The sequence below is a fragment of the Staurois parvus genome, unplaced genomic scaffold, assembly GCF_062004578.1.
Source record: "Staurois parvus isolate SC_StPar_1 unplaced genomic scaffold, SC_StPar_1.0 ptg000818l, whole genome shotgun sequence".
In the NCBI taxonomy this organism is placed as follows: Eukaryota; Metazoa; Chordata; class Amphibia; order Anura; family Ranidae; genus Staurois; species Staurois parvus.
Window position 1 is genome coordinate 9653528 of NW_028318614.1, and position 25553 is coordinate 9679080.

At 38.1% G+C, this 25553-nt stretch overlaps 1 protein-coding gene across 4 annotated transcripts in view; it reads left to right on the top strand.

Annotated features, from left to right (window-relative positions):
* The window catches only part of SYT7 (synaptotagmin 7), a 529323-nt gene that overhangs the window by 190334 nt on the left and 313436 nt on the right, over nucleotides 1–25553 (top strand). For all 4 annotated transcript variants that reach the window (XM_089655043.1, XM_089655044.1, XM_089655045.1 and 1 more), the window contains exon 2: nucleotides 20515–20618. In XM_089655043.1, coding sequence (XP_089511169.1) covers nucleotides 20515–20618 — 104 coding nt within the window. The remainder of the gene's footprint in view (nucleotides 1–20514; nucleotides 20619–25553) is intronic.

A 25553-nucleotide genomic window follows, 5' to 3' on the forward strand; every position in this document is an offset into this window, starting at 1 on the left:
ACCAGTAGAGAGGGAGAGATTGAAGATGTGAGTGAGGGAGCATAGGATGGAAGAAGAGGGTGACCGTAGTAGTTATGAGGGGACAGGATCCAAGGGGCAGGTAGTGAGACGGGATTCTGAGAAAACCTTAGTGACCTTTTCGGTAGTGGTATGGTCAAAAGAGGAAAGTGTTGAGGGAGGTTTAGTATAAGGTATGCTAAGTGGGATGGATGTCTGTGCAGTGGCGATGCCCCTACGAATTGTGTCAATCTTGTTTTTGAAATGATTTGCTATCTCGTGAGCAGTGAGTGAGGTACTGGGTGGGGGTGGAGGTGGAGAAAGTAGAGAGTTAAAAGTAGAGAAGAGATGACGAGGACTGGATGACAAGGTATTAATAAGAGTGACAAAGTAGGCTTGTTTGGCAGCATGAAGGGAGGACTTGTATGTTAAGAGAGCAGATTTATATAGGTGAAAGCTTGTTGACCATAATTACCATAATGCCCGCCTAGTCCCAGGCATTGAAGAACACACCTTCGGGCAAGGTACCTCTAGTGCACGGACACGGTAGGCCCTTCCCACAATATGGTGTAGTTGGACATTGCAAGAAACCCCCCTTTTATGCTGATCTCCTGAAGCTTCTTGTATTTATCTATTGCCTACATGCCTGTACTCCAGCACTGCTACATGCCAACTCTCAGTGTGAGTTCACTGGTAGTCATAAAGGTAGTGTGTATCAGCATAACGTTTTGCAGTCTCTTTTGGGAGAGCATATAACTGGGGGACTATGCAGGAAAACAACTGGGAGATTGGGAGTGAGCATTGTCAGCCTACAATGGAAAGTGTCTTCTTGGCAAGATCTCCAGGTATTTATTTATTTGAGAGCTGCACATTGACAAATATTGAAAATGATTTATGAAATAATTTTAACACATTGACACTTATAAGAGATTTTTCTATCTATCTATCTATCTATCTATCTATCTATCTATCTTTCTATTATACAGAGGGAGAAAATTCCGTAATGTAAACAGTGTTGCACAGTACATTACACACCACTACATTATACAGGCAAAGTAAGTCCCATGCATATGTTAAGTCAGAATACTAAATAAGCTTGACAATGGATATAGAGCCATTACAATGTATGAAATAAGAAGAGTTTCATGGAGACATTTTATCTCTCAGCTATATCACTGAAATTATCAATTTGTAAAAATGATGGAGCTACATACTGAGAATATCATGCAGGAAAAAAAATAATAAAAAATAAAAAAATAATAAACATCTACTCATTGGTACATTTTTAGGGTATGACAGCACACTCCCTTTACTTTCTGTAAGCTTTTGGGACCCCCAGCCCCTACTTCATGTACAGCCTTCTCATATGGCACTATTTTATTGAAAAAATATTCCCACAAGTTGGGAGTATGATTTTCCTTGTACAGGTAGTCCCCAAGTTACAAAAATCCAACTTACATATGACTCATACTTAAGAATGGAGAACGGCCCTAGAAACCGCCGGGCAGCAATCTTGCTGCTCACCGTATGCTGCTATGCTGCCACCTACTGTCTGGTGGACCTTTCAGCAATCAAACATCACTGCATGGCCAGTTACCCCTTTATGCTAACCAGAACATAAAAATTATTTTTTGGCTGGAGTTACACTTAAAAAAAGGTACCTGTTCAACTGAAGAACAAACCTATAGAACCTATCTTGTTCGTAACCCGGGAACTGCCTGTAATAGACATTTCTCTGAAGAATGTTGCCAGGTTAATTTGTCTAATAAGCAAGATGAGGCCATAGTTCAAAGAAGGGGGGGAAATAAAAAATAGAAGTAAAGTTGTCATCTCTGCTGGGAAAAATTCCAGCTATATCATTTCTTTCCTACTTATAACATTGTCAAGAAGTCCCATCATAAAACAGGTTTGAGACAATAACTCCCGGTTTTTGCAGCCAGGTATTAATACAAAGGTGGAATGCTGGCACAAAGATGGATAAAGGCAAAGCTGGGTCCAGTTGGCACAGTTAAGCAAAAACTTAGATCAGTAGGTAAGAGGAGGCACTGGATATTTCCATGAGAACAAAAACAAAATAAATATTTTTTTTTCCTTTAGGAAGTCCACTGTTTCTTACCACACTATTGGTTTCTATAATATAATAACAATCTGTTTACTTTGATTTTCTCATGAAAATATCCTGCAAGTGCTCCTTTCCTACTGATATAGCGAAGTATAATACCTCAACATACTATGCATGCATTTGTATTAAAATAAAGTATTTTATTTTGCAGAGATGCAAACCGAAACTTCTCTAAAGTGTTAAAATATCTATGCTATGTACCCTATGTCACTGACAAAAGCATGCTGATGGGTGAATGGGAGCATACACCCCAATCTTTGTTAATCTCTGCCCTCAGACCAGTGCTTCTATGTGATCCTGCCAAGGAAAGCATCTTGAGAGTGCGCTTCTACACCGAAAGTGTCAGTTGCTATGGTAACATGGAGATCCTACATACCTGATCTGTATGCACGTTCTGCACTTAGACCAGTACTGCTTTTTTTCAATGCAATTGGCCACAACCTCTCACTTAGCATAGGCCAGCTTCTTTTCTATAGGCGGATAGATACTTTGTTTATACTTTTCCTTAATAACATGACAAGTGAGTCCATGTGTGCAGTCTGCTGCAATTTTTTTAAAGAACTTTTGCCCCATGTGGAAGGAGGAGTAGTAGGGGCACTTTACCCAAAAAACCTTTGTGATGTGTATGATACCCCCCCACAGAAATTTAATATTCTGCTTGTGTGATTGTTTCACTGATTTTCCCAGAATTCTGCACTATGATATAAATAAAATTTTAAAAAAAGGACATAGTGGAACAAACAGCTTTTTGTTCAGAGCACAAAAAGATAGGACTTTGCAACTAAGTTTATTAAAATCCCTGAAATGTACATTGGACACCTAGAGAGGACTGTTATTACTCCACAAAAGTGGACTAATAGGAGCCCAGTGACGTAACAGCTAAAACAAAGAAATCCACCTAGGTTTGCATCATTTTAAAGCTAAGACAAAGATATAATGGAATTCGGAAGAGCTGGAAATAGAAGACATGTCTAACGTTCACGTACCAGCACATACTATGCTAGGTTTTTTCAAGCAGCGGCAAGAAGTTAATTTATATGCTCTAACATGGGTAGTTGAAAATGAGGTAGCCTACCAGTTATTTAAGTTTTATATTTTTTAATAATTTAGCCTATATATATATATATATATATATATATATATATTTCTTTAAATGTAATTATTTTAGTGCTCATATCATAGCAGTTGCATGCCCATAATTCCAGGTAATTGTTTCAGGATCAAAATAACTATACAACAGCAAGGAAGCCAGATCGCTTTCATGTGAACTATGTACAGATGAAAATAGGTAACACTTGTTATGTTATTTTCAGAATTGCAGCAGACTTTTATATGAAATATCATAGTCATATTCAGCAACAATTCAGAGCATGAAGTGCAGGGGAGAATTGCTCTGGCTACTAAGCTGCAAATACAATTTCCAATATCTTGGATCTTGCCAGGGTTAGAACGACTTTTTTTTTTACAACACAAACGTGTTTACTGTTTACGTATAGGAATGACAGATAATTCCAGTTAGACTTACACTATATCAACTTGCTCTGCTATAGTTTGTTAAATCACGAAAATCTCTTACTACAGTCCAATAGCTAATATAAATTATATTATTAAATACATTTACATTATCAGATGTTGTTACTAAATTCAATTGGCTCCATCAGTGCTTCATCAATCATTTTTGTTTGCAAAATATTGACTGTAACCACCTTGCCCCTTCATTCCTGACCCTATAGACTGTGGTTCCTTTCCGAATCTCTGCTCTTCCGCCACCATGCTCAGCGTGTGTAAGACTTGTCCACCGCTGCCTGTAAATTAATTATTATTATTATTATTATACAGGATTTATATAGCGCCAACAGTTTGCTCAGCGCTTTACAATACAACAGGAGACAATACAGCAACAATACAGTTCAATACAAGAGGGAAAGGAGGGCCCTGCTCCTTGGAGCTTACAATCTAGGAGATTAATAAAATCAGTTTTATGAGTTCTGGATATAGGTTGATCCGGTTACATAGTTTGCTGACTAGGTATAGATCAGGGACCTAGGAGGTTTTGTTATAGGGACATTAACATTCAAATATTGTCATTGAAATGGAGCATGATTTACATGGTGAAAAGTCGTAATCTTTAGTAGAAATATATCTTTGGGGAAATTTACAAAAAATGGAGCAGACAGAATCGGGATCAGCTGTTCATGGCAACCATTCATCTTTTATTCACAGTTTATGCATTGGAAATTAAAGATAGAAGTCAATTTGTTGCCATGCACAACTGCTTCAGATTCTGGCTGCTCCAGTTTGAATACATTTCGCTATTTGTGCTTCCATTTTATGCTAAATTATTATTGCTTAGGATAAGTCATTATAATCTGACAGTTATGTTAAATGTTGTAAACCCCCAACAACATTTTACTAGCAGTTCCATTGTCTTGTTACTTGTGAACCTCCAAAATCATTGCTTCCTCTGTGTGATAAAAACAGGGGATTTCATAAACTAACATTGCTCAGTATTGCTTAGTGCCATAAGGAGTGCTGTAGTTATTGAAAAAGCAATCTATAATTTGGTAGATCTAATGCAGTAGTATACCTAGTGTACTTGACACCTAGGGGGATTATTTTTTAAACCCCCTCAACCCTCCTTTATAACTCTAAATGTATTCAGAAATTGTGAAAAACCAGAAGTGAAGCAGAGGCAATGAGAGTTGTGTTTTCTGAGCATCGTATGCAGTCATAGCACTAAAAAATGGCGCTATGGTTTGAGAGTGACAGGCCTGAAGGGGATTAAATTATAGTAATATGGCCTAAACAACAATTACTTCCTCTAGATATGCTTCTTATCCATATATGCCTCTTATCCATAGTTTGGTGCTTTATCTGAAAGACCTTGCAACAAATTGGTCTCCTTCAAAAAAAAATGATGGAATGCATTAAAAGTATGGAGTCACCACAAAACTTAAATTAGTCCAGTAATATTTTATTTCTCACAACAACAGGTTAAATGCCAGCAGGTGTCAGGGGCTCAAAGCTCCTCATCTGTTATGGCTTAAATTCCGACAGATACTATCTTTGTATTTTGATTTTTCAACTTTTGTCCAGTAACTTTGTAATTCTATTGTCAGTATTTAAGCCCTGATGATGGAAACGTTTTGTGCCCTCAAATCGCATTGGCTTTTTGACCTCTCGTGAAAAGTAAAATCTTATTGGACGCTCATCCTTTTAGTGAACTCTAGACTACTTCAAGGACTTTCTGGAACACCCCAGCTGACAGAGAGCTGGATATTCATCTCAATATCTACCTACCTTGGGGTCCAGTGTACCACTACCACATATCTTGAAATAATCACAGTACTGTATTAGATTGTAAGCTCCAAGGAGCAGGGCCCTCAAATCCCTCTTGTATTGAACTGTATTGTTGCGGTATTGTCTCCTGTTATATTGTAAAGTGCTGCGCAAACTGTTGGCGCTATATAAATCCTGTATAATAATAATAATATAATAATACTGTATGATTCCCCCATGGCCCCAAGGCAGCACTTGTACCTTTTAGAGTTTTGTCAGCATTCAGCCTTTTTGCTGATCAGCAGACTCCCCAGCAGAGAGAATGAGAGAAAGCTCTAAGCATAAGCCAGCTTGCATATATAAAAGACTTTGCCTGTGTCTGCAGATCCCAACAACAGAGGTCTGGATGGGGCGGCTGTGGCCCAAAATAACTTTAGAGGTAAGCCTGTGGTCAATTCTACCTCTGCACCTCCCCAGCTAGCTTTAACCAGGATGTACCAAAAAATCCATGAAAATAGGTAATGTAAAATCTGCTGTTTGCATCTCTTTAATAAAGGACCATACTATCATACATGGGTCATTATTGTTTAATTGCGTGTTATAATTGCGTGTGATCGTTTGCTTTCTTATAAAGCTGTGGAGATAAGCACCAAATCTACACTCAATTTTATAACATTGAGACATCATGCAGTTGTTATGGAAATTTTCTTACATGAATTTCCTCCATTGGCCTGAATGTGACAGACATGAGATTAATCTCACAAAAGTTACCTGAGAGACTCTTACAGCTGCACTATATGTTAGTTCTGTGTGTGTTTAGGTTTGTAGTCAGATGTACAGCACATTGATTGGTTTCTTGTTTCTGAAAAATCAGTGTGGTTGTTTGGCACATCATCTTTGGCCAAAAATTCTCGGCAGAAAAAGTTTTGGCACCAATCAATTGTACTGGTACATTTCCTTTCAGATTTTACTTGGCACTAATACTTATAGTGTGTATGCTGTTTCAGTGTGGGAGCAAACATGCTGGAAAACAAAATTATTTACTATGCTAACTCATTAGTGAACTCTGAACTTAGCCTCCTTATCCTAAACCTTAGCTACCCCTAACTTTTCCTTTAATCCTTAACCCTTAACAGTAACCATCACCCTAATCATTGTATACCTAAGCATAACCATAATCTGATAGCTAATACCACTTCAATGCTGAAAGCAACAAACCTATCAACAATAAACATTCACCTAGAAAATGCCAACAAAAAAATAGCACCAATGACTGCCTCCAAAGCTCTGTGCCAAATACAGTTCATCTGTAGTCCAGACCTTATAATGTTCACACTGCTGTAATAACCACATTAATCACTGATTTAGGAATATTGGGGAGAATGTACTAAAACTAGTGTACACAGAATCTGGTGCAGCTCTGCACAGTAAACAGTCAGGTTCTAGGTTTTCTTGTCAAAGCTTAATTGAACAAGCTGAAGTTAGCAGCTGATTGATTACTATGAACAGCTGCACCAGATTCTGTGTGCACCAGTTTTAGTAAATCTCCCCCATTATGTCTATAGCCATCTTCAAGCTGGTCATATAGGTGAAAATTTAAAGAGAGTTTTCAGTACTTTTCATTAGTTTGCAGTCATTCTTCAGCACTGAACTCATTCATCTATAGTGTCAATAAGTAAACCCTTTTTTCTCAAGTTTGGTTGCAGTCATATACTACGTGTATTCTATTATAATGCATTTCTTTGGAAGTTTGGTGCAAATTTCAACACTACGAACCACTAGGTCCACTGTATATCCCGTGAGCAGCTGCCAGTCTCTTATCAACAATATTAGCATCATTTTCCTCTGCCTCCAAACTGTTCTTAAACATGTGCTTAACAACTCTGCCTGTAAACCTGTGAACTCTGCCTGTAAGCTACTTTCCCCTACCATTGTTCTACACTTTAGTCTTCTGTGTTGTGAGTTGGGACAAACTTATGAACCACAATGTGAGAGGATCAAGAGGAAGGGAGAGTATCTTAATTCAAGGCTTCCTGATGAAGAGTGAATGCTTTCTAGGCACCATGCCTTCACCCTCCAATGGACAAAAAGCTTCTCCTAGGCCCTTTGCTATCACTTTTTTCATTCATATTTTCCACATTTTATTTTTGAAATTGCGTAGCTGTGATATCAGCTGAGAAGAGGTGCACAGTCTTTCATGGGGTAGAATGCATGCAACATCTGTTACAGACAACATGAACACTGTCAACTTTCACTTTGATACAGCCATCCTAAATGCACAGACTACCAGAATGTATCTCTCTCTCATACAACATCAAATCACCATTTGATTTGTTCAAAACTATTTAATACCTTGTTTTTTTTGCAAGCACAACCACCAGTAGTACCATAGATATAGTTTAAGGCATGTTCAACACAGCTCTACCAACAGTGGGGGCGCAATGCTTCAGATAAACATGCTGTTTTTTAAAAGCAGTTAATTCTTTTTTAACGGTAGGTAGCATTATTGTGGGTTTGATTGTACAGTATGTAACTTCAAATGTATACAAAGTAGAGAAAGTAAAGGTCTGATTATATACAGGGAAAAAGTGGAGATTGTTGTAATAATGGAGTCTTGATTGTTAGCATACATTGAAGTGCTATGTCGAAAAATGAGCCATTCATTGCATCCTGCGGGGAATTTTTGTCTGTCTTAAGACTTCCATGCAGTAGGTTCTAGGCATGGGTTTACACTCCTCCTGTTCCACCGGTATATGCTGTTCCTTGTATTTTGATTAAATTAATTTCATTCAGCGTTCAGAGGCACAGCAAGTGCAACAATGTCCTTTGAGCATTTTTACTGTAGCATGTCATTTTATGTGTAGCAGTGTTCCATTTGTGTTGTGCTATAATTGCCACTCTGTTGAAGGGAATTTCTATAATTTCAGCCTTACACAGGCCACACATTTTTTGGAAATTTTGGATGTTTTATATCAGCTTTTTATTGAAAGAAAGACGATTGCGTGTGATAAAATAGTCTACAGCAGTCATTAGGGGTTTCAGTTGTTTTTTGATTTCAGGGCCAACTGATAGATGTTATTGAAATCAATTGAAAATGCCTTTGAACTGGTCTTGTTGTATTTTTTTTTTTGTTTTCCCTATTGATTGAGTTTTGATTGCTTGGTTTGCATGAGACCAGGAAAGAATTGAAATAGGCAGATTTCTGTGGATTTTTTTAAATAACCATTTATCAATTGAAAGCTTATAAAGAGCTTCAATAATTTGTAGAAAAAGGAACAGATAGACCAGCTGCTGCACACCTCGCCTGAGCCAAGTGGTTAGCAGGTAAAAACAGCCTCAGCTCGATTCATCCAAGCTATGCCCTCAACATGTTTTGCTCCCACCCCCGGGGCTTAATCATGGAAGTCCATGTTGGGGACCTGGCTTGGATGAATCGAGCTGAGGCTTCTTATACTGTACCTGCTAACTACTCAGTCCAGGTGAGGTGTGAGGTGGTTGGGCTATCTCTTCCTATTTCTTCAGCATATTTTAGGTCTGGAAGAACCTTTCCCCAGCCTGCACCCTCACTAGTCTGCAGCATTCAATTCATTAGACCAAGTTAGTCTGAGCAGGGGGCCACTAAGCATTTATTGTGGGTCACAGCTTTATGAATTATAACAAAATTGCCAAGCAAATTGGCAAGCAACTAGCTTTGGGTTCATAATTGTAAGGCAGCAGCATATGCAAATACCCAGTATATGTCCACGTGGGCTTTGTGCATGTGAGGATTTGCCCTGTTCTACTGTTTCAACTAAGGTGAAATGTGTCCTATTGCCATTTTAAAGTAACTTAGCAAAGCCTGGATCTGTGAATTCCAAAAGGATCTATTATAATGTGGACTATACGGAACAGTGAATCAACACTTGATTGCATACAGAAATTTTTTATACTGTTTTTGGGAAACATCAGTTTTTTCATGCATTTGTTCACTTGTGCACGTTCTAAGCAAAACTAATTACACTAAGAATTCAGATGGAACAGACAACAATCTCCTTATGTCAAGGGGCACTTTAAGTCTTGGTTGCTTTGGATGATCTATAGGTGTGAAAGTAGTGCTATGGAAGTAATTCTATAATAACAAATGGTTTCTGAGTGTTGCATAATGTATTTCAGAAACCTAATTGCTCTGTTTAGCTATTATACTTTATGCGCTAGATTGTGTGTTTTTCATGGCAGATTCTTTTCTTATTTAACATTTGCGTAATTCTGCTCTGAAATGATGTTAAGTACTTTGAGGCATTAAACATGCTATAGTATAAAAGGCAACAATTGATTACTAGGTGATGAAGACTTAGATAGCGGGAAGAATAAAGTGGGGGCAGACAGAGAATGAGGAGTGGGAGAAGAAGTATCATAAACATGTTGGAGGAATAGAATTGTAATGCAAGGGAAAAATGAAGGAAGACATCAGTGCGTGACAGAAGATAATATATGGTGCAGATAGGGAAGAGTTACAGTGGAAAGATTATGAAAAAACAAACGGAGGAGAAAAAAAGAATAATGTTAGATAAAGTAAGGAGTGCATAAAAAAGATATTACATTTGCATAGCTGTTCGGTGTCTCTGTAGTACAAGGTGTACACCTGATCAGCACAACTATACAGCTCTATTACTTACAGTTAGGTCCATATATATTTGAACACAGGCACAATTTTAGTTTTTTTCAGGTATTTACCAAAACATATTCATGCTATAATTATATCATGGATATGGGCTGAAAGTGCACACTCTCAGATTTAATTTGAGGGTGTGTACATCCAAATTGGAGGAAGGGTTTAGGAATTACAGCTCTTAAGAGTAGCCCCCCCCCTTTTTCAAGGGACTAAAAGTAATTGGACAATTGAATCAAAAGGTGTTTCATGGCCAGGTGTGGGCTACTCCTTCATTTCATTCTTTATCAATTAAGCAGGTAAAAGGTCTGGAGTTGATTCTAAGTGTGGTATTTGCATTTTGAATCTATTGCTGTGAACCTACATCATGCGTTCAAAGGAGCTGTCCATGCAAGTGAAACAGCAACATTAGGAGTGGCCAAATCAACAGTTTGGTACATTCTGAGGAAAGAAGAACGCTCTGGTGAGTTCAGCAACATAAAAAGGCATGGACATCCACGGAAGACAACAGTGGCAAATGATCGCAGGAACCTCTCTATGGTAAAGAAAAACCCATTCACTACATCCAGACAAGTGAAGGACACTCTCCAGGAAATGGGTATATTATTATCAAAGTCTACAATCAAGAGAAGACTTCATGAGAGCAAATACAGAGGGTTCACCACAAGGTACAAATCATTCATAAGCCTGAAGAATAGAAAAGCCAGATTAGACTTTGCCAAAAAACATCTAAAAAAGCCAGACCAGTTCTGGAAAAGCATTCTTTGGACGGATGAAATTAAGATGAATCTGTACCAGAATAATGGGAAGAAAAAAGTGTGGAGAAGGCTTTGAACAGCTCATGATCCAAAGCACACAACGTCATCTGTAAAACATGGTGGAGGCAGTGTGATGGCATGGGCATGCATGGCTTCCAGTAGCATTGGTGTTTATTGATGATGTGACAGAAGACAGAAGCAGCCAGATGAATTCTGCAGTATTTAGAGATATACAGTACTATCCGCCCAGATTCAGCCAAATGCAGCAAAGCTTATTGGACGGCGCTTCACAGTACAGATGGACAATGATCCAAAACACACTGCAAAAGCAACCCAGGAGATTTTGAAGGAAAAGAAGTGGAATGTTCTGCAATGACCGAGTCAATTAGCTGATTTCAACCCAATTGAGCATTCATTTCACTTGCTGAAGGCAAAACTAAAGGCAGAAAGACCCACAAACAAAGAACAACCAAAGACAGCTGCAGTTACAGCCTGGCAAAGCATCAGAAATAAGGATACCCAGTCTTTGGTAATGTCCATGGGTTTCTGACTTCAGGCAGTCATTGCCAGTAAAGGATTCTCAACAAAATATTAAAAATGAATGTTTTATTTATGATTATATTCAATTGTCCAATTACTTTTGGTCCTTTGAAAAAGAGGGGATGGCTACTCTTAAGAACTGTAATTCCTAAACCCTTCCTCCAATATGGATGTGCATACTCTCAAATTAAACCTGAGAGTGTGCACTTTCAGCCCATATTAAACATATCATACATAACTATAGCTTGAATATGTTTTGGTAAATACCTGAAAAAAAAATAAAATTGTACCTGTGTCCAAATATGTATGGACCTAACTGTATGATCCTGTTTTAGGGAGAAGATCTGAATGACAGAGCAGGTCAATGTAGTCAACTACGAAGAGTGAGAGACAATGAAAGATGGAAATTAATGTAAAACAAGCCTTGTGTCTTATAATCTGATTGTGGAATCTCTTTATCATCTTCCTTAGATTTAACACTAATTATTTAGAGTGAGAGTCTACCTAAAGCCTTGTACACACAATGAGAACATCGGACGAATGATCGTCTGTTTTTTTTTTTGCATGGTAGTCTCATATCTCATATTTCTCAAGCTGCGAAAATTCTTGTAGGACAGAATACAACTTTAGAAGTTATGTAATGTATTGCATTATGTTGTAATGTATTCTTTCACATCTGAGCATGTGTGGGCTTGGTCTTCGGATTTTTTTTTTTGGACTAATACTGTACTGATTAAACGAACATAGTACGTTGTGGTATCATACAAAAAATTTTTTTGTGTTTGTCCTGTCGGATAATTTTGCATGAGCTGTTGTAATCGGCATTCAAAAAGCTGTGTACTGATCAGTTTATCGTACGATTGCTTTGAAAGCGGTATTTTTCATCCAATTTTCTCATTGTGTGTACTAGGCTTAAGCTATTCATTCAATTAAAAGTCTATTTAAAGTCAAAATTATATTTTTAGCTTTGGATAGAGTGGAGAAGGGTTGAAATCCCCATCATTTTTTTTATTGCTGTCTGGATCCTGTTAGAGAGATATCTCTTCACTTCCTGGAAGCACAGCAGGAAGTAGGAAGAAATCTCCCTAGAGTAAGGGGAATCCTCCCTCCTAGACAGTTGTCACTAGAACTGGTGTCTCCATTAGAAAATTTCCCCTTTATTTCTGTTCTAGCAATAACTATAAAATGGTGGGCTTGGACTTCCAATCAGTCTCTGTCCAAGTGTTTGTCTTTGTACAGCAATAAAACATGAATGGGGTTCTACCCAAAATTAGAAAAAAAAGTGTTACCTACTTTATGTTTAGTCAGGTAGATTCCTGCACTTTGTGGTTATTGGTAGATCTAAGGAAGATTACACATTCAGATTGTAGAGGTGAATAGAACAGAGTAAGGGCTTGTGTAGACAGATGTTGTTGTCAAAGACTTACATTTACATTTGAGTGCTGCTCATGTGCATGCATTTTAGTGTGAAATGAGATGCAAAGCTGGACCAAAGCATCCTCAAAATTGACATCCACACTGCACCATTAAAGTAAGTATGAGTCTGACAAGTTGCATTTGACATGTATTTAGGTACATGTCAAAGGCAGGAAAAAAACACTTATCTACACATGCCCTTAGGCTGGCCATATATGGTTCGAATCTCAGCTGGTTCAGTAGGAAGCTGAGTTTCGAACCATGTATGGGCAGGCTGAATGTACCCAAGTGATCGATTGATCAACCCAAGTATAACCAATCTGCTGGATTTTTCATACGGTTATCGCTAGCAGTTGTTGTAGCCGCTAGCAATAATCACTGTGTTCTCCCAGTGGGGATGGCTTCCCCCACCGTACCGCCAGGAGAACACAATGGCTTAGCGAGATGAATTCCCCTGTCAACACTGTCTGTGGTTGCAGGTAAGAACTTCTCTCTATGGCCTGCCTTAAGCCTAGTACACACGATGAGAATATCGGATGAATGATCGGCCATTTTTTTGTTTTCTGTGCATTCTAGTCTCATATCAAAAATGAATAAGTTACTAGAGTTATGAAAATTCTTGTAAGACAGATTACAACTTCCTGCAATGATGTATTGTATTGTATTGGTCACTTGATTTTTTATAGACGAATACTGTACTGATTAAATGAAAATAGTGTGTTCTGTTATCTTATAAGAAAACTTTTTGTGCTTGTCCAATTGGATAATTTCACATGAACTGTCGTGATTGGCTCTCGAAAGCTGTGTACTACCAATCAGATTATCGTATGATCGTTCTGAAATAATTTTTCTTTTTTGTCCGATTTTCTCATCGTGTGTACTAGGCATTAGTTGTTGACAGTATTGCAGGCAAGGGTACATAAGAAAAACTAGAGAGTATTGTAAAATGAATACTAAAGAGTCGGTTAGAGATACTGATAGCAGCACACAAAGAGAGATATAGAGAGAGTTATAAGAGCAGAGAAGAGGTCAATGTGAAAGGAGAGATAAAGTCCAATAAAGGGGTAGACAAATGAGCAAGCAGTAGCAGAAGTTCTGTGTGAATGAGTAGAAAACTCTGTAGCTTTAGAGGATGGTAGGAGTTATGAGAGAACAGGGAAGAAACTAAAAGCTATGTGGAAACAGAGCTGTTAGAGGAAGCAATGAAGAATTGGGATGGCTGTAATATAAGACTATGGCCAAACCTGAAGGTAATATTGTCATAAAGTATTGTGAACATAGCAAGGAAATGGTCACAGTGCTGGAATAGATACCAACAACCTAGAGGTAGAAAAGTTTTTGGAGCAAAGTAGACAAATTTGTGAGAAAAGGGAGATGTTTAGTAGGGCCAAGTAGGGCTCTTCACTGGTTCTCTACTTTCAGTACAAGTTTGTGGACAGAGCTTTGTCAATAGATTTTAACTGAAAACAGTACACTCGCTTATTCTTTGACTTTCATGTTGAGATGTTTAACAAAGATGTTGATTGCACTTTCTGCCATAAAAGCAGTCAGTACAAAAAGGCCATGTAAACCTCCACATGAATAATGTTTATGACAGTATGGCAGAGCAGTTATGTAAATAGATAAAGGTCATGTCAAAAATTACTTTCACCACAATAAATCCAAATTAATACTTGCTTAAATTACTTTTAATTGAACACTTCTCTTTGTAATTTTTTTTTCTTTAGCAAAAGCTGTCACAAACCTGGGAAATTCAAAGTGCACCTATGATGAAAAAACAATACACAGTCATAGGTTAACTCAGTAAAAACCAAGCTAAACAGTCCCTGCATGCAAAGGTCTGTGCTGCTGAATTTGTAAGCAAATCTGGACTTTTATTTTAACACTCAAGATCGACCAATCCACTCTCGCTCCCAAGAATCACTTATTGGTCAATAAGACCAACCTTCATATTGAAGAACCATTGGGAGGGCAGAGGTGGAGAAAACAGGTTTGGACAAGATTGACTTTACCAAGGAAAGTCAAGATTTGCATATAACTACACTTGTTTTATCTCTGGATCTATTGATTGAGTTGACATGCAGTTCTTTTTACTAAGGGTAACTCTGCATATGCATATTTTATCGTCTGTTCTAGAGAGCCATGTAAAAGGAGGGATGTAGAGAGACAGAAGTACGAGAGAACAGATGAAGAGAGAAAGAGGGAGGGGGACGTATAAGAGAAGAAATAGAGAGAGTGATGGAGAAGGAACAGTGTGAGAAGTGGGATGACGAGAGAGAGAGAGAGAAATATGAGAGAATGGATAGAAAAAAACAATAGAGAAAGGATGATGGTAGAGCATTGAGGGAAGAGGAAGGGAGAGAGGGCAATGTGAGAGAAGGGATGCAGGGACATAGAAAAGTGTGAGAGGAGGGATAGAAAGAAACCAGAGAGGAGAGATGGAGATAGAGCATTAAGAGAGGAGGAATTGAGAGAAAGAACAATGTGAGGAGTAGGATGGAGAGAGAGCAGTGTAAGAGCAAAGGCAGAGAAAGAGAGAGAGCAGGGTGAAAGGAGGAACAGAAGTGTGAGAGAAGGGATGAGGAAAGCAGTGTGAGCAGGAATACAGTTACATTATAGACAGAGGGAGAGAAGAGTATGAGAGGGGAATGGAGATAGAGCAGTGTAAAAATAGTGATAGATGATATTACTATTACTATTATACTACATGGTTTATATAGTACCAACAGTTTGTGCAGCGCTTTAGAAAAAGGATAGACCAGCGGTGTCCAACCAGTTGACTTTCCTGGGCCACATTGGAAGAAGAGGAATTGTCTGGGGCCACACATAACATAGTGCTGATGAGCAGAAAAAGTCGGGTTGATCACAAGTTAACAATCACTAATATAGATAATGTACCTATCTGAGTAATAAGACTTAATTTTTTTGTAATATTTTTAAGTAGAAGAGGGCAGCATAAAACTAGTGTGATAATTTACACTGTTGTTGATAAATATCTGGTTCGATGGATGTAGTGGCTATTCTCAAGGTGCTCATCAGATATTTTGCCCTTCGTGTGCTTAGTTGCTCACAAATATACAACGCCTTGAAAAAGTATTCATACCCCTTGAAGTTTTCCACATTTTGTCATGTTACGACCAAACACTTAAATGTATTTTATTGGGATTTTATGTAATAGAGCAACACAAAGTGGCACATAATTGTGAAGTGGAAGGAAAATAACAAATGGTTTTCAACATTTTTTACAAATAAATATCTGAAAAGTGTGGTGTGCATTTGTATTCAGCCCCCTTTACTCTGATACCCCTAACTAAAATCTAGTGGAAGCAATTGCCTTCAGAAGTCACCTAATTAGTAAATAGAGTCCACCTGTGTGTAATTTAATCTCAGTATAAATACAGCTGTTCTGTGAAGCCCTCAGAGGTTTGTTAGAGAATATTAGTGAACAACCAGCATCATGAAGGCCAAGGACCACACCAGACAGGTCAGGGATAAGGTTGTGGAGAAGTTTAAAGCAGGGTTAGGTTTTAAAAAATATCCCAAGCTTTGAACATCTCACAGAGTTCAATCCATCATCCAAAGATGGAAAGAGTATGGCAAAACTGCAAACTTACCAAGACATGGCCGTCCACCTAAACTGACAGGCTGGGTAAGGATAGCATTATTCAGAGAAGCAGCCAAGAGGCCCATGGTAACTCTGGAGGAGCTGCAGAGATCCACAGCTCGGGTGGGAGTATCTGTCCACAGGACAACTATTAGTCGTGCACTCCACAAATATGGCCTTTATGGACGAGTGGCAAGAAGAAAGCCACTGTTAAAGAAAGCCATAAGAAGTCTCATTTTCAAGCCATGTGGAGAACACAGCAAACATGTGGAAGAAGGTGCTCTGGTCAGATGAGACCAAAACTGAACTTTTGGGTCTAAAAGCAAAATGCCGTGTGTGGCGGAAAACTAACACTGCCCATCACCCTGAACACACCAGCTCCACCATGAAACATGGTGGTGGCAGCATCATGTTTTTGGGATGCTTTTCTTCAACAGGGACAAAGAAACTGGTCAGAGTTGATGGAAAGATGGATGGAGCCAAATACAGGGCAATCTTAGAAGAAAACCTGTTGGAGTGTGCAAAAGACCTGAGACTGGGGCGGAGGTTCACTTTCCAGCAGGACAACGACCCTAAACATCCAGCCAGAGCTACAGAGGAATGGTTTAGATCAAAGCATATCCATGTGTTAGAATGGCCTAGCTAACATCCAGACCTAAATCCAATTGAGAATCTATTGCAAGACTTGAAAATTGCTGTTCACAGACTCTATTCATCCAATAGTACAGAGCTTGAGCTATATTGCAAAGAAGAATGGGCAAACATTTCACTCTGTAGATGTGCAAAGCTGGTAGAGACATCCCCAAAAAGACTTGCAGCTATAATTGCAGCGAAAGGTGGTTCTACAAAGTATTGACTCCGGGGGGCTGAATACAAATGCATGCCACACTTTTCGGATATTTATTTGTAAAACATTTTAAAACCATTTATCATTTTTCTTCCACTTCACAATTATGTGCCACTTTGTGTTGGTCTAATCACATAAAATCCCAATAAAGTACATTTATGTTTTTGGTTGTATGAATACTTTTTCAAGGCACTCTAGGTGCTGCTGAAAACTGATGACATGAATAAGGTGTGATTGTGTAGAGTGGGAGATATTTCTTTGGGAAGATAAAACTTATAAAAGTCCAGTAAAGGCACACTGTAAAATTTTTCTTCAGTTGCATGTGTTCACTAAGTATAGAAGCATTTTTAAAAAATCAACATTTTAAGTAAGTTTACGATTTTGTGTAGGCCACATTCATAGCCATCTTGGGCCACATGCAGCCTGTGGGCCGCAGGTTGGATACCGCTGGGAAAGACCGATATGAGAAAAAGAATGGAGAGAGCGGTGTGACGAGTGGATTAGATAAATGCAGTGTGAGATAAAAAAATGAGAGAGCAGCATGAAAGTAGGGATGTAAAGCACAATGTGAAAGAATGGAGCAGATAGCAGTGTGAGAGGAGTGATAAAGAGAGAGCGATGTTATTAGAGGACTGGGGAAAGGCAGTGTGAGAGGAGGGATAGAAAGGGAAGAGATGAACAGAGAAGTCAGAGAGGAGAGAGAGAGATCTATAAAGGAGAATATGCACAGTTGGGGGTTGTAGTGTCACACGCCTCTTGCTTTCTAACAGGCTTCCAGCTGGCTGCCATGTTACTTGGCCATATGTCTGCCCTCTTCTGTATCCTAATAAATATTCATAAAGCAAAGGGAGTTCTAGGTTCCACACATGGGCTTTTAACCTATTCATGGACAAAATGGCTTTTAAATATAATAACTGACACTCATGAGCTGGTAAACAATAACAAACAATAATACTGCTACGTGAACAGATCAAAAATGGAGATTGCTGCAACTTCTCACTGACTGTACTCTCACTCAAAAGAAATAATACATTTAAATGTGATGCGCTAACTCCTCAAAAAACATGAAAACCCATAAAAGCATAAAAAACAATAAACCCCAGTCCACAACTATAATCTGTGAAGACTAGTAATCCACTCCCAAATTAAATGTCCTAATACAGTGCTTTATAAAGTGCCTGGCATCCGCTTCAATCAAAAATGCTTCCCTTGTGGATACTCCCTGCTCACCTTATATTTAGACCTACATAATAGCCATAGGTCAAATGCGCTTGTTGTTTAGTGTTGTCCTTCATGCTGCAACTAGTCCGTGCTAGTTCCCTCCAAGCATATCTTCTCTCCTTGTGACTCCAAACGTGTAATATAATTCCAATGTGCTCCACACCAAGTGTTTCAGTGTTCAAAAACAACAATCCTTCGTAGACCCAACAATGTTCATGGTGTGTAGTTGTCCTTGGTGCTTCCCATCACCAATATGTGTACTATGCACTCACCTTCTTTGACCTATAGTAAAATAGGTCACACACACTTTTCAGGTTAGTCCATCTCTGCGCTCTCCCTCCAGTGGCCTTGGTCATGCCCCGAAACGCGTCGCATTGCATGCTTGTCCCTCCTACTTCATCTCGCTGACACCAATGCTGTGCTCCAGGGTCCATTCCACTGCCCTCCATCGGAGACACACATGCTGGCAGACTTTTCTCCATCTTCATTCTCCCTCAGTGCAAGTTGCGGCTGCCTTCAGCGGGGACATGGACATCATCCCTCTACTGTATTTCATTGATGAGCCTCTTTTTAACCTCCATCATGTGAGTGACTTTATTATTGTTAAGAAATAAACATCTTTCATACAGCACCTAGAGGTGCTTTTTTTTGTTTTGTGTTTTACTCATCTCTGCTTAACCGCCTCTGTCCTTTAGTAGCTACTTCCTTTGCACTGTCCCTTTAAAAGACCAGATTCCAAAAATTTCCACTGGGATGGTAAATGCACTCCTGCCAGCAGATTTGTAGTTCTATGCTCAGTCACGCCTCAGGCAGCATAAAGGACTACACTTAACAAAAGTTAATTTGACCTATACTATTATGTTGGTTTAATTATAGGATGAACAGGGAGAATGTCCACAAGGGAAGCATTTTTTGATTGAAGCCTATGCTAGGCACTTTACAAAGCACTGCATTAGGGCATTTAAATTGGGACTGGATAACTATTTTTCACAGAATATAGTTGTGGACTGATGTTTATTGTTTTATTGTTTTTTTATGGGTTTTCATATTTTTTGAGGAGTTAGCGCACCATATTTAAATTTATTATTATACTGCTTTTATTCTACCTTGACTTTAATGTGGGTTAAAAAGTTTATTGTCAAAAAAGTAAACTGTGATACTCTTTTCCTGTTATTGAAAATACATTCTGATGTTACTTTGTCACCTTGTACTTTCATTGTAGATCATCAGAGTTGACTCAGCAATGCACTGTATACAATTCAGTCACATGAAGGTTATCTCATCAAATGAAAATGTCAGTTTTAACCATCATTCAGTGACATTGCCATTATTTCCTGAGCTTTCTTAATGCTATGACTAATGTAACACAATGTATAGTAGCAATAGCAATGTTTGATTAATAATGGGAAGCAACCATTTATATTACTCTAAACCAACTTTTTTTAACCAGGGCTCCACGGAACCATAAGGTTTTTCCTGAGGCTGCTGGGGGTTCCTTGAGCATTGTGCAACTTTTGCCTCTCAGATGAGCAACCACTGACAACAATGATCTTTTTAGCCATTTGCAATGGGGGGATTCTTCCAAATGACCACCTGTACAAGAAGTAACAAGGATGAGAAAGGCTGCTCTTAATGAATAAAACTGGATATATGAATAAATGCATCATTTTGCTCTTTGCAGAACATTATTGAAAAAAGCTCATTATGTCTTTATTCTTCAAAAGAATTAGCAAAGTGCCATAACTTTTACCAGTAAATCACAAACCAACTGCCTTGCCGAGTAACAATTTACAAGTCCTTTTCCAATGTCCTGTCTTCGATAGGTTGCAAATACTAGTACAGGTTTGGCCATATACAGATATGTTGATCTAAACACCTTGAGCCCCAATCCCATATTGGTTAAGGGTTAAACAAATACCTTGTGCACTGTGACAGCTATCATGTTGATCTTGATAGCTTACTAAGTTGACCCTCACCAGACACGGCATCATCTTTTTTTGTATATTATTTTTTTTTGTACTTATATTATAAGCTATCAGTGTTCCTTGTCTGTTCACCCATGATTTTTTTTTTCTCTCTCAGGATCTCCAACCAGTGAGGTAATTATAGTATCCGGTGTCCTTGCCCTCAGCTTGAGTATCACTATTGTCATGTGCGGACTGTGCCAGTGGTGCCAGCGTAAACTAGTAAGTACTCAGCATTCAGTTTCCTATTTCCTGCTTCTCGTATCTTCACAAGTACAATATCCTGATTGGTACTGATTTATAACTCTAAAATCTACAGAAACTAATTGCACATAATGGGCATGCACTGAAATTTATGATTTTTACTGTATTTTTGTGGCACAATACAACGATCAGAGTGTTTTCGAAAAATAGTACTTTAGATATTAAAACACAAATCAATTTCTCACCAGCTTAGTGGGCTTCAGTCATTAAACATTTTTGGCAATAACTATTCAAATCACTCTTCATATATACCATACAAATGCCACAGAGATATCTAAAATACACACCCTAACCTAAAATTGTTTTTACATGACATAACTTCAATTACAACTGTGCATTTAGATACAAATCCAAAATAACAAGTGGTTTGATTTCTTTTTCAAGCCCAACTCTGGTTTTAGCCCAAAATACTTCTAACAGTTTTAACTCATCATCTGTTCAATAGCCTCCTTGCCAGAAATGATGTTAGGCCACTCTTTACAGCTTTTTCCTTTGAGTTGAGGAAACTTGATGATGCGCCCATAAGGGGCATATCACTGACATCCTGGTCTCATCCTGGGAATGGGTTTGAATGGGCATCATGCAACCCATTAGAAGACAAGCAACATTGCCAAGCAGTACTCTCTACACTGCAGCACTGTCCCACACTTTTTCTATGGCCTAGCACTGGGATGTAGAGAGGGAGAGTATGTTTTTTTTGTTCTATTTTTTTGTAGGGGACCAATAAAAAATAGCCTAAAGTTGGAGTTCAAGGGTAGTATGTGGAGTCTACATACTCTCATTTGCATGGCACCACCCATTATCCTAAAAAAGGCTTAAACACTTTTCTTTTTAAAATTGTAATAGAAATGATAACTTGTATATAACTTCTGTTTTAAAGCTGAATTTCAGAAAAAGGAAAAATTCTTCTTTTACAGCTGGGCTGCCCCCATGCTGAAGGAGTAAAAAAGCTTGCCCAGGGGCCACCAAAAAAGCACTTTTACTTACCTATTCCTTTGCTTCTCCAACAGCCACTGCAAGGGAACATATTTCTTTTCCCTGGAGATGGATGTTAGGTAGGCATACTGTTCTTTACAGTAAATTCATGGGCAGATTTTTTTTGTTCCTTCTGGCCCTTCTTGGCTAGAACTATTCCTGTGAATTATTCTGCCCTCCAATACTGGGCATGCTGGTTAGTGGCTGTTTGTGTCTAAACATTCTTTCTTCAAGACCCACAATACCAATACCAAGGTATTAGGCATATGGCACTGAAGTCTAGAACAATTCCAGAGACTCTATTAGAGAGACATGCAATGAAAAAAATGATATATTTTTAATTTGCCAAAATTACAAGAGTTGTTTGTGTACATTATGTACACATGCTCACTGGAAGTCTAAATCCTGGCAAAACTGATCTAGAGCAGCTAATGAAACTGATATAATTCTTCATTCCTTCGATCTAGATAAGAGAAGGGAAGCACACTTACAAGGTATGATAACCCACACTACTTACACTTCTAGTCTGAAAACTGCTGTACAGAAGATAAGAGTTTGTAGAGCCAGTGCAGATGCATAAAGTAATAGGCTCACTCTTTCCATTTGGGTTCTTGCTTACTAGAGCAACTACCAAATCCATTCTTTACACAAAGTTATACATCCAAGCAAAGCCATTGTTTAAAATTAAAGGGGTTAAAAAACGTTTATAAGAATTAAGTTAATTTTTTCTATAGGGATTAGACAAAATCTGGAGCACACCCCTCATTTGGCAAATGGACCCCATAGTTATGGACAATTGATATCCAGTTGTTGTGCTATTGGTAAAAAAAATATACTAATAGTGAGTCAGTTATACTTTAAATGTACTCCAGTTAATATTATTAAGTCATAAATGCATGTATCACCAAACAATGAAAAAGTCTTTTAATGACAAAATTCCAATTATGAACAGCCGTGTCCACAATAATCCACATGTGTAGTGAAATAGAGACTCTCGTGCCCACTACCACAAAAAACACACTGCTCCTTACCGAATAGGTATACCTCAGATTATAGGTGATTATAGGTGATCTAACAGAGCATGATGCTGAACATATCTTGCTTGTAACATCCTACTTAGATAGAAAGGAGATGTCACAGACTTCAGTATCTCTCCTCCTCTCTTCCTCCCATATTGTGATCCGCTGTGTACTCGGTCAAAAAAGATAATACTCCAGATAGTGTGATAATGTACAAATGATTTATTAAAATAAATCAAAAAACACAAACTTCAAAGACAAACAAGCATGTAAGTCATAAACACTGCTGGTGCCGGCCCCAGACAGGCATGGGTGACGTCAGCACGGTTCACAATTTGTTTAGATTTTTTTGACACTCACCGCAGTTACATCATTTTCAAATTATGGGCAATTATTGAATTGTTATAAGACTATATTTTGTTTAGGATCAAATTAAAGTTACAATGATGTCAGATCAGAGGGGGCAACTGGTTGCATGCTTTACTAATTGCCTTAGGAATGTTTACATTTGTAAGAAGCTTTAAACCCCTATAACTGTGCAGAAATGTGTAATGCAAATAAGTAATTATGCTTAACGATTGTGACATTCATTTAGTTGCCTTTACAGACCAAGAATAGATATCTGAACCATTATGATTCTGGTGAGACCTCAATTATTAGTAATTCTCTTATATCCTAAGGTTTTCAAAGCATCTTTACATTTTTCTAAAATTCCCTCACTAATGGTTTGCATTTATTATTATACATTTGTTTTGCAAAGTATGGGAGATATAAGTTACTTACCTTCTTGAAACTGGAATCCTGGCTCTTGGATTGTGAAAAAGAAATGCATATCAACTGACAGTGTGAATGACCTTAAAAGTAGTTAAAAGTGTTATCTTTATTCATGGAGCCAGTGCATTTCACTAAAATGTTTTAAGCAGACTTTGGCTAACCATCTCATGCTGTGATTACATCCTCATCAATGCATATTCCCTTTGTCTAACATAATGGAACTAAAGGGCCATCTGCTTGATATGATTACAGCCCTGTGCTGTTTCATTTTACTCTTTGATGCCCTAACTTGGGGTGCTGGAAAACCACTGAACCACTTGCAAAGATTCTAAGTCCTATGGGGAACGTGATTTGTTCTGTGTAAATGGGTAAAAGGCTTCAGCCTTAAGCACAAACTGAGGCAGATCTGTTGCTCTCAGTGCTGCTTCCAGGTACAAAACATCACCTGTCCTATGATAGCCCAAACAGATCCCATCAAAAATACAATAGGAATGTTCATCAAGCAATTTGCTAGCCAAATCATATTAAGAAAATCATGATGTTTTAATGGATATTTATTTTTAATGGTATAGTACACAGGGACATAGAAATAAGCGTCTCAGTGGTCGTCCCTACAACCTGGTTTGACCAGCACTTGGTTGTCTGATCTATCCTGTAACATGACAAAGTGCAGAGCATGCTTACCAGCACAGCTTTGCTATTATTAATCTTAATTTTACTACATGCAATTAAAAATTATGGCTGCTCTCGTGTGCATAAATAATTAAACACAAAAAGAAGAAAAAGGATTTTTGCAGTACATACTAAAAAAATTGTTGGTGACAAGCAGATAATTCACACATAATAAAAAGGGCATTAAACGATGATTATCTTTAAAGGTAAACTTTAATTAAGATATACAGTACATGTGAAAGAGATCACCTTCATGTAAATACTGTTGTCAATGTGCGTTTTCTGCAGTATTCCCTAGTATAAACGATCAGAAAATCGGATGACAAAAATCGCTTTCAGAGGGATCATACAATAATCTGATTGAAAGTACACAGCTTTTGACAGCCGATCACTACAGTTCATGTGACAATATCTGAAGGGACAAGCACAAAAAAAATTTCTTGCACGATAACAGATCGAAGATTTTTGTTTAATCAGTACAGTATGTGTCGGGAAAAAATTGAGAGACCAATACCACGCATGCACAGAATTGAAAGAATACATAACAATACAATACATTACATAACTTGTATTCTGTCTTACAAGAATTTTCATAACTTTAGTAACCTCTTCGTTTTTTATATGAAACTAGCATAGTTTTGAATGGTTACAACCATTCTTCTGATATTTTCATTGTGTGTACAGGGTATAAGCATTGGTAACCAGAAACCAACACACAATCTTGGCTGCCTATTCTGGGAGCTAGGAAACTATTACCATTGGCATGTAATGACAATGGCCAATAATAACCTAGGATAGATTGGAGAGGGAAAGTTAATTCATTTTTTCCTAATGTTTAGGTGGCCCTGACTCAAATACAGCAATAGGGAAAGGCTTAGGAAGAAGAATGCATGGCTTACCTTACATTGATGACATGTCAGGTAGCATTTCGTTTGTGCTAATAAGTCTGCCTTTACTAAGGCAGCAAATGACTGCCATAGCGGAAGCGTACAGTGGTGCCCAAACATCTGAATGTGATTTTGTAATGTTGACATGCACTGCCTTGTGTAAGTTGTAATGATAGGTTCACTTTAATCTGATTGGTATTGATATTGCTATTCTTTGTTCTGTAGTTTTCTTTCTCTGTCTCTGTCTTTGTCTCTCTCTCTCTCTCTCTTTCTCCATTTTCTCCATGCACTTTGTGAGAAGCATATTTCCTTTAGAAAAACACATAGAAATGACCACATAACATTCAGCTGTTTCGTTCCTAGGTTGTATAACCTAGTAAAAGCTGCGAGGCAGACTGGTGTGCAGACTACGATACACAGAGCTGGCGGTAAAAACAGCTTTCCTACTGGTGCACTAAATTCCCATCACGGATATATAAAATGAAGATCGTGCTGCGAATCCTTTATTGAAAAATGCTGGGGAAGCTCGTGTTATGTAAATTGCCTGAAAAAAATCTCTTAGTTGA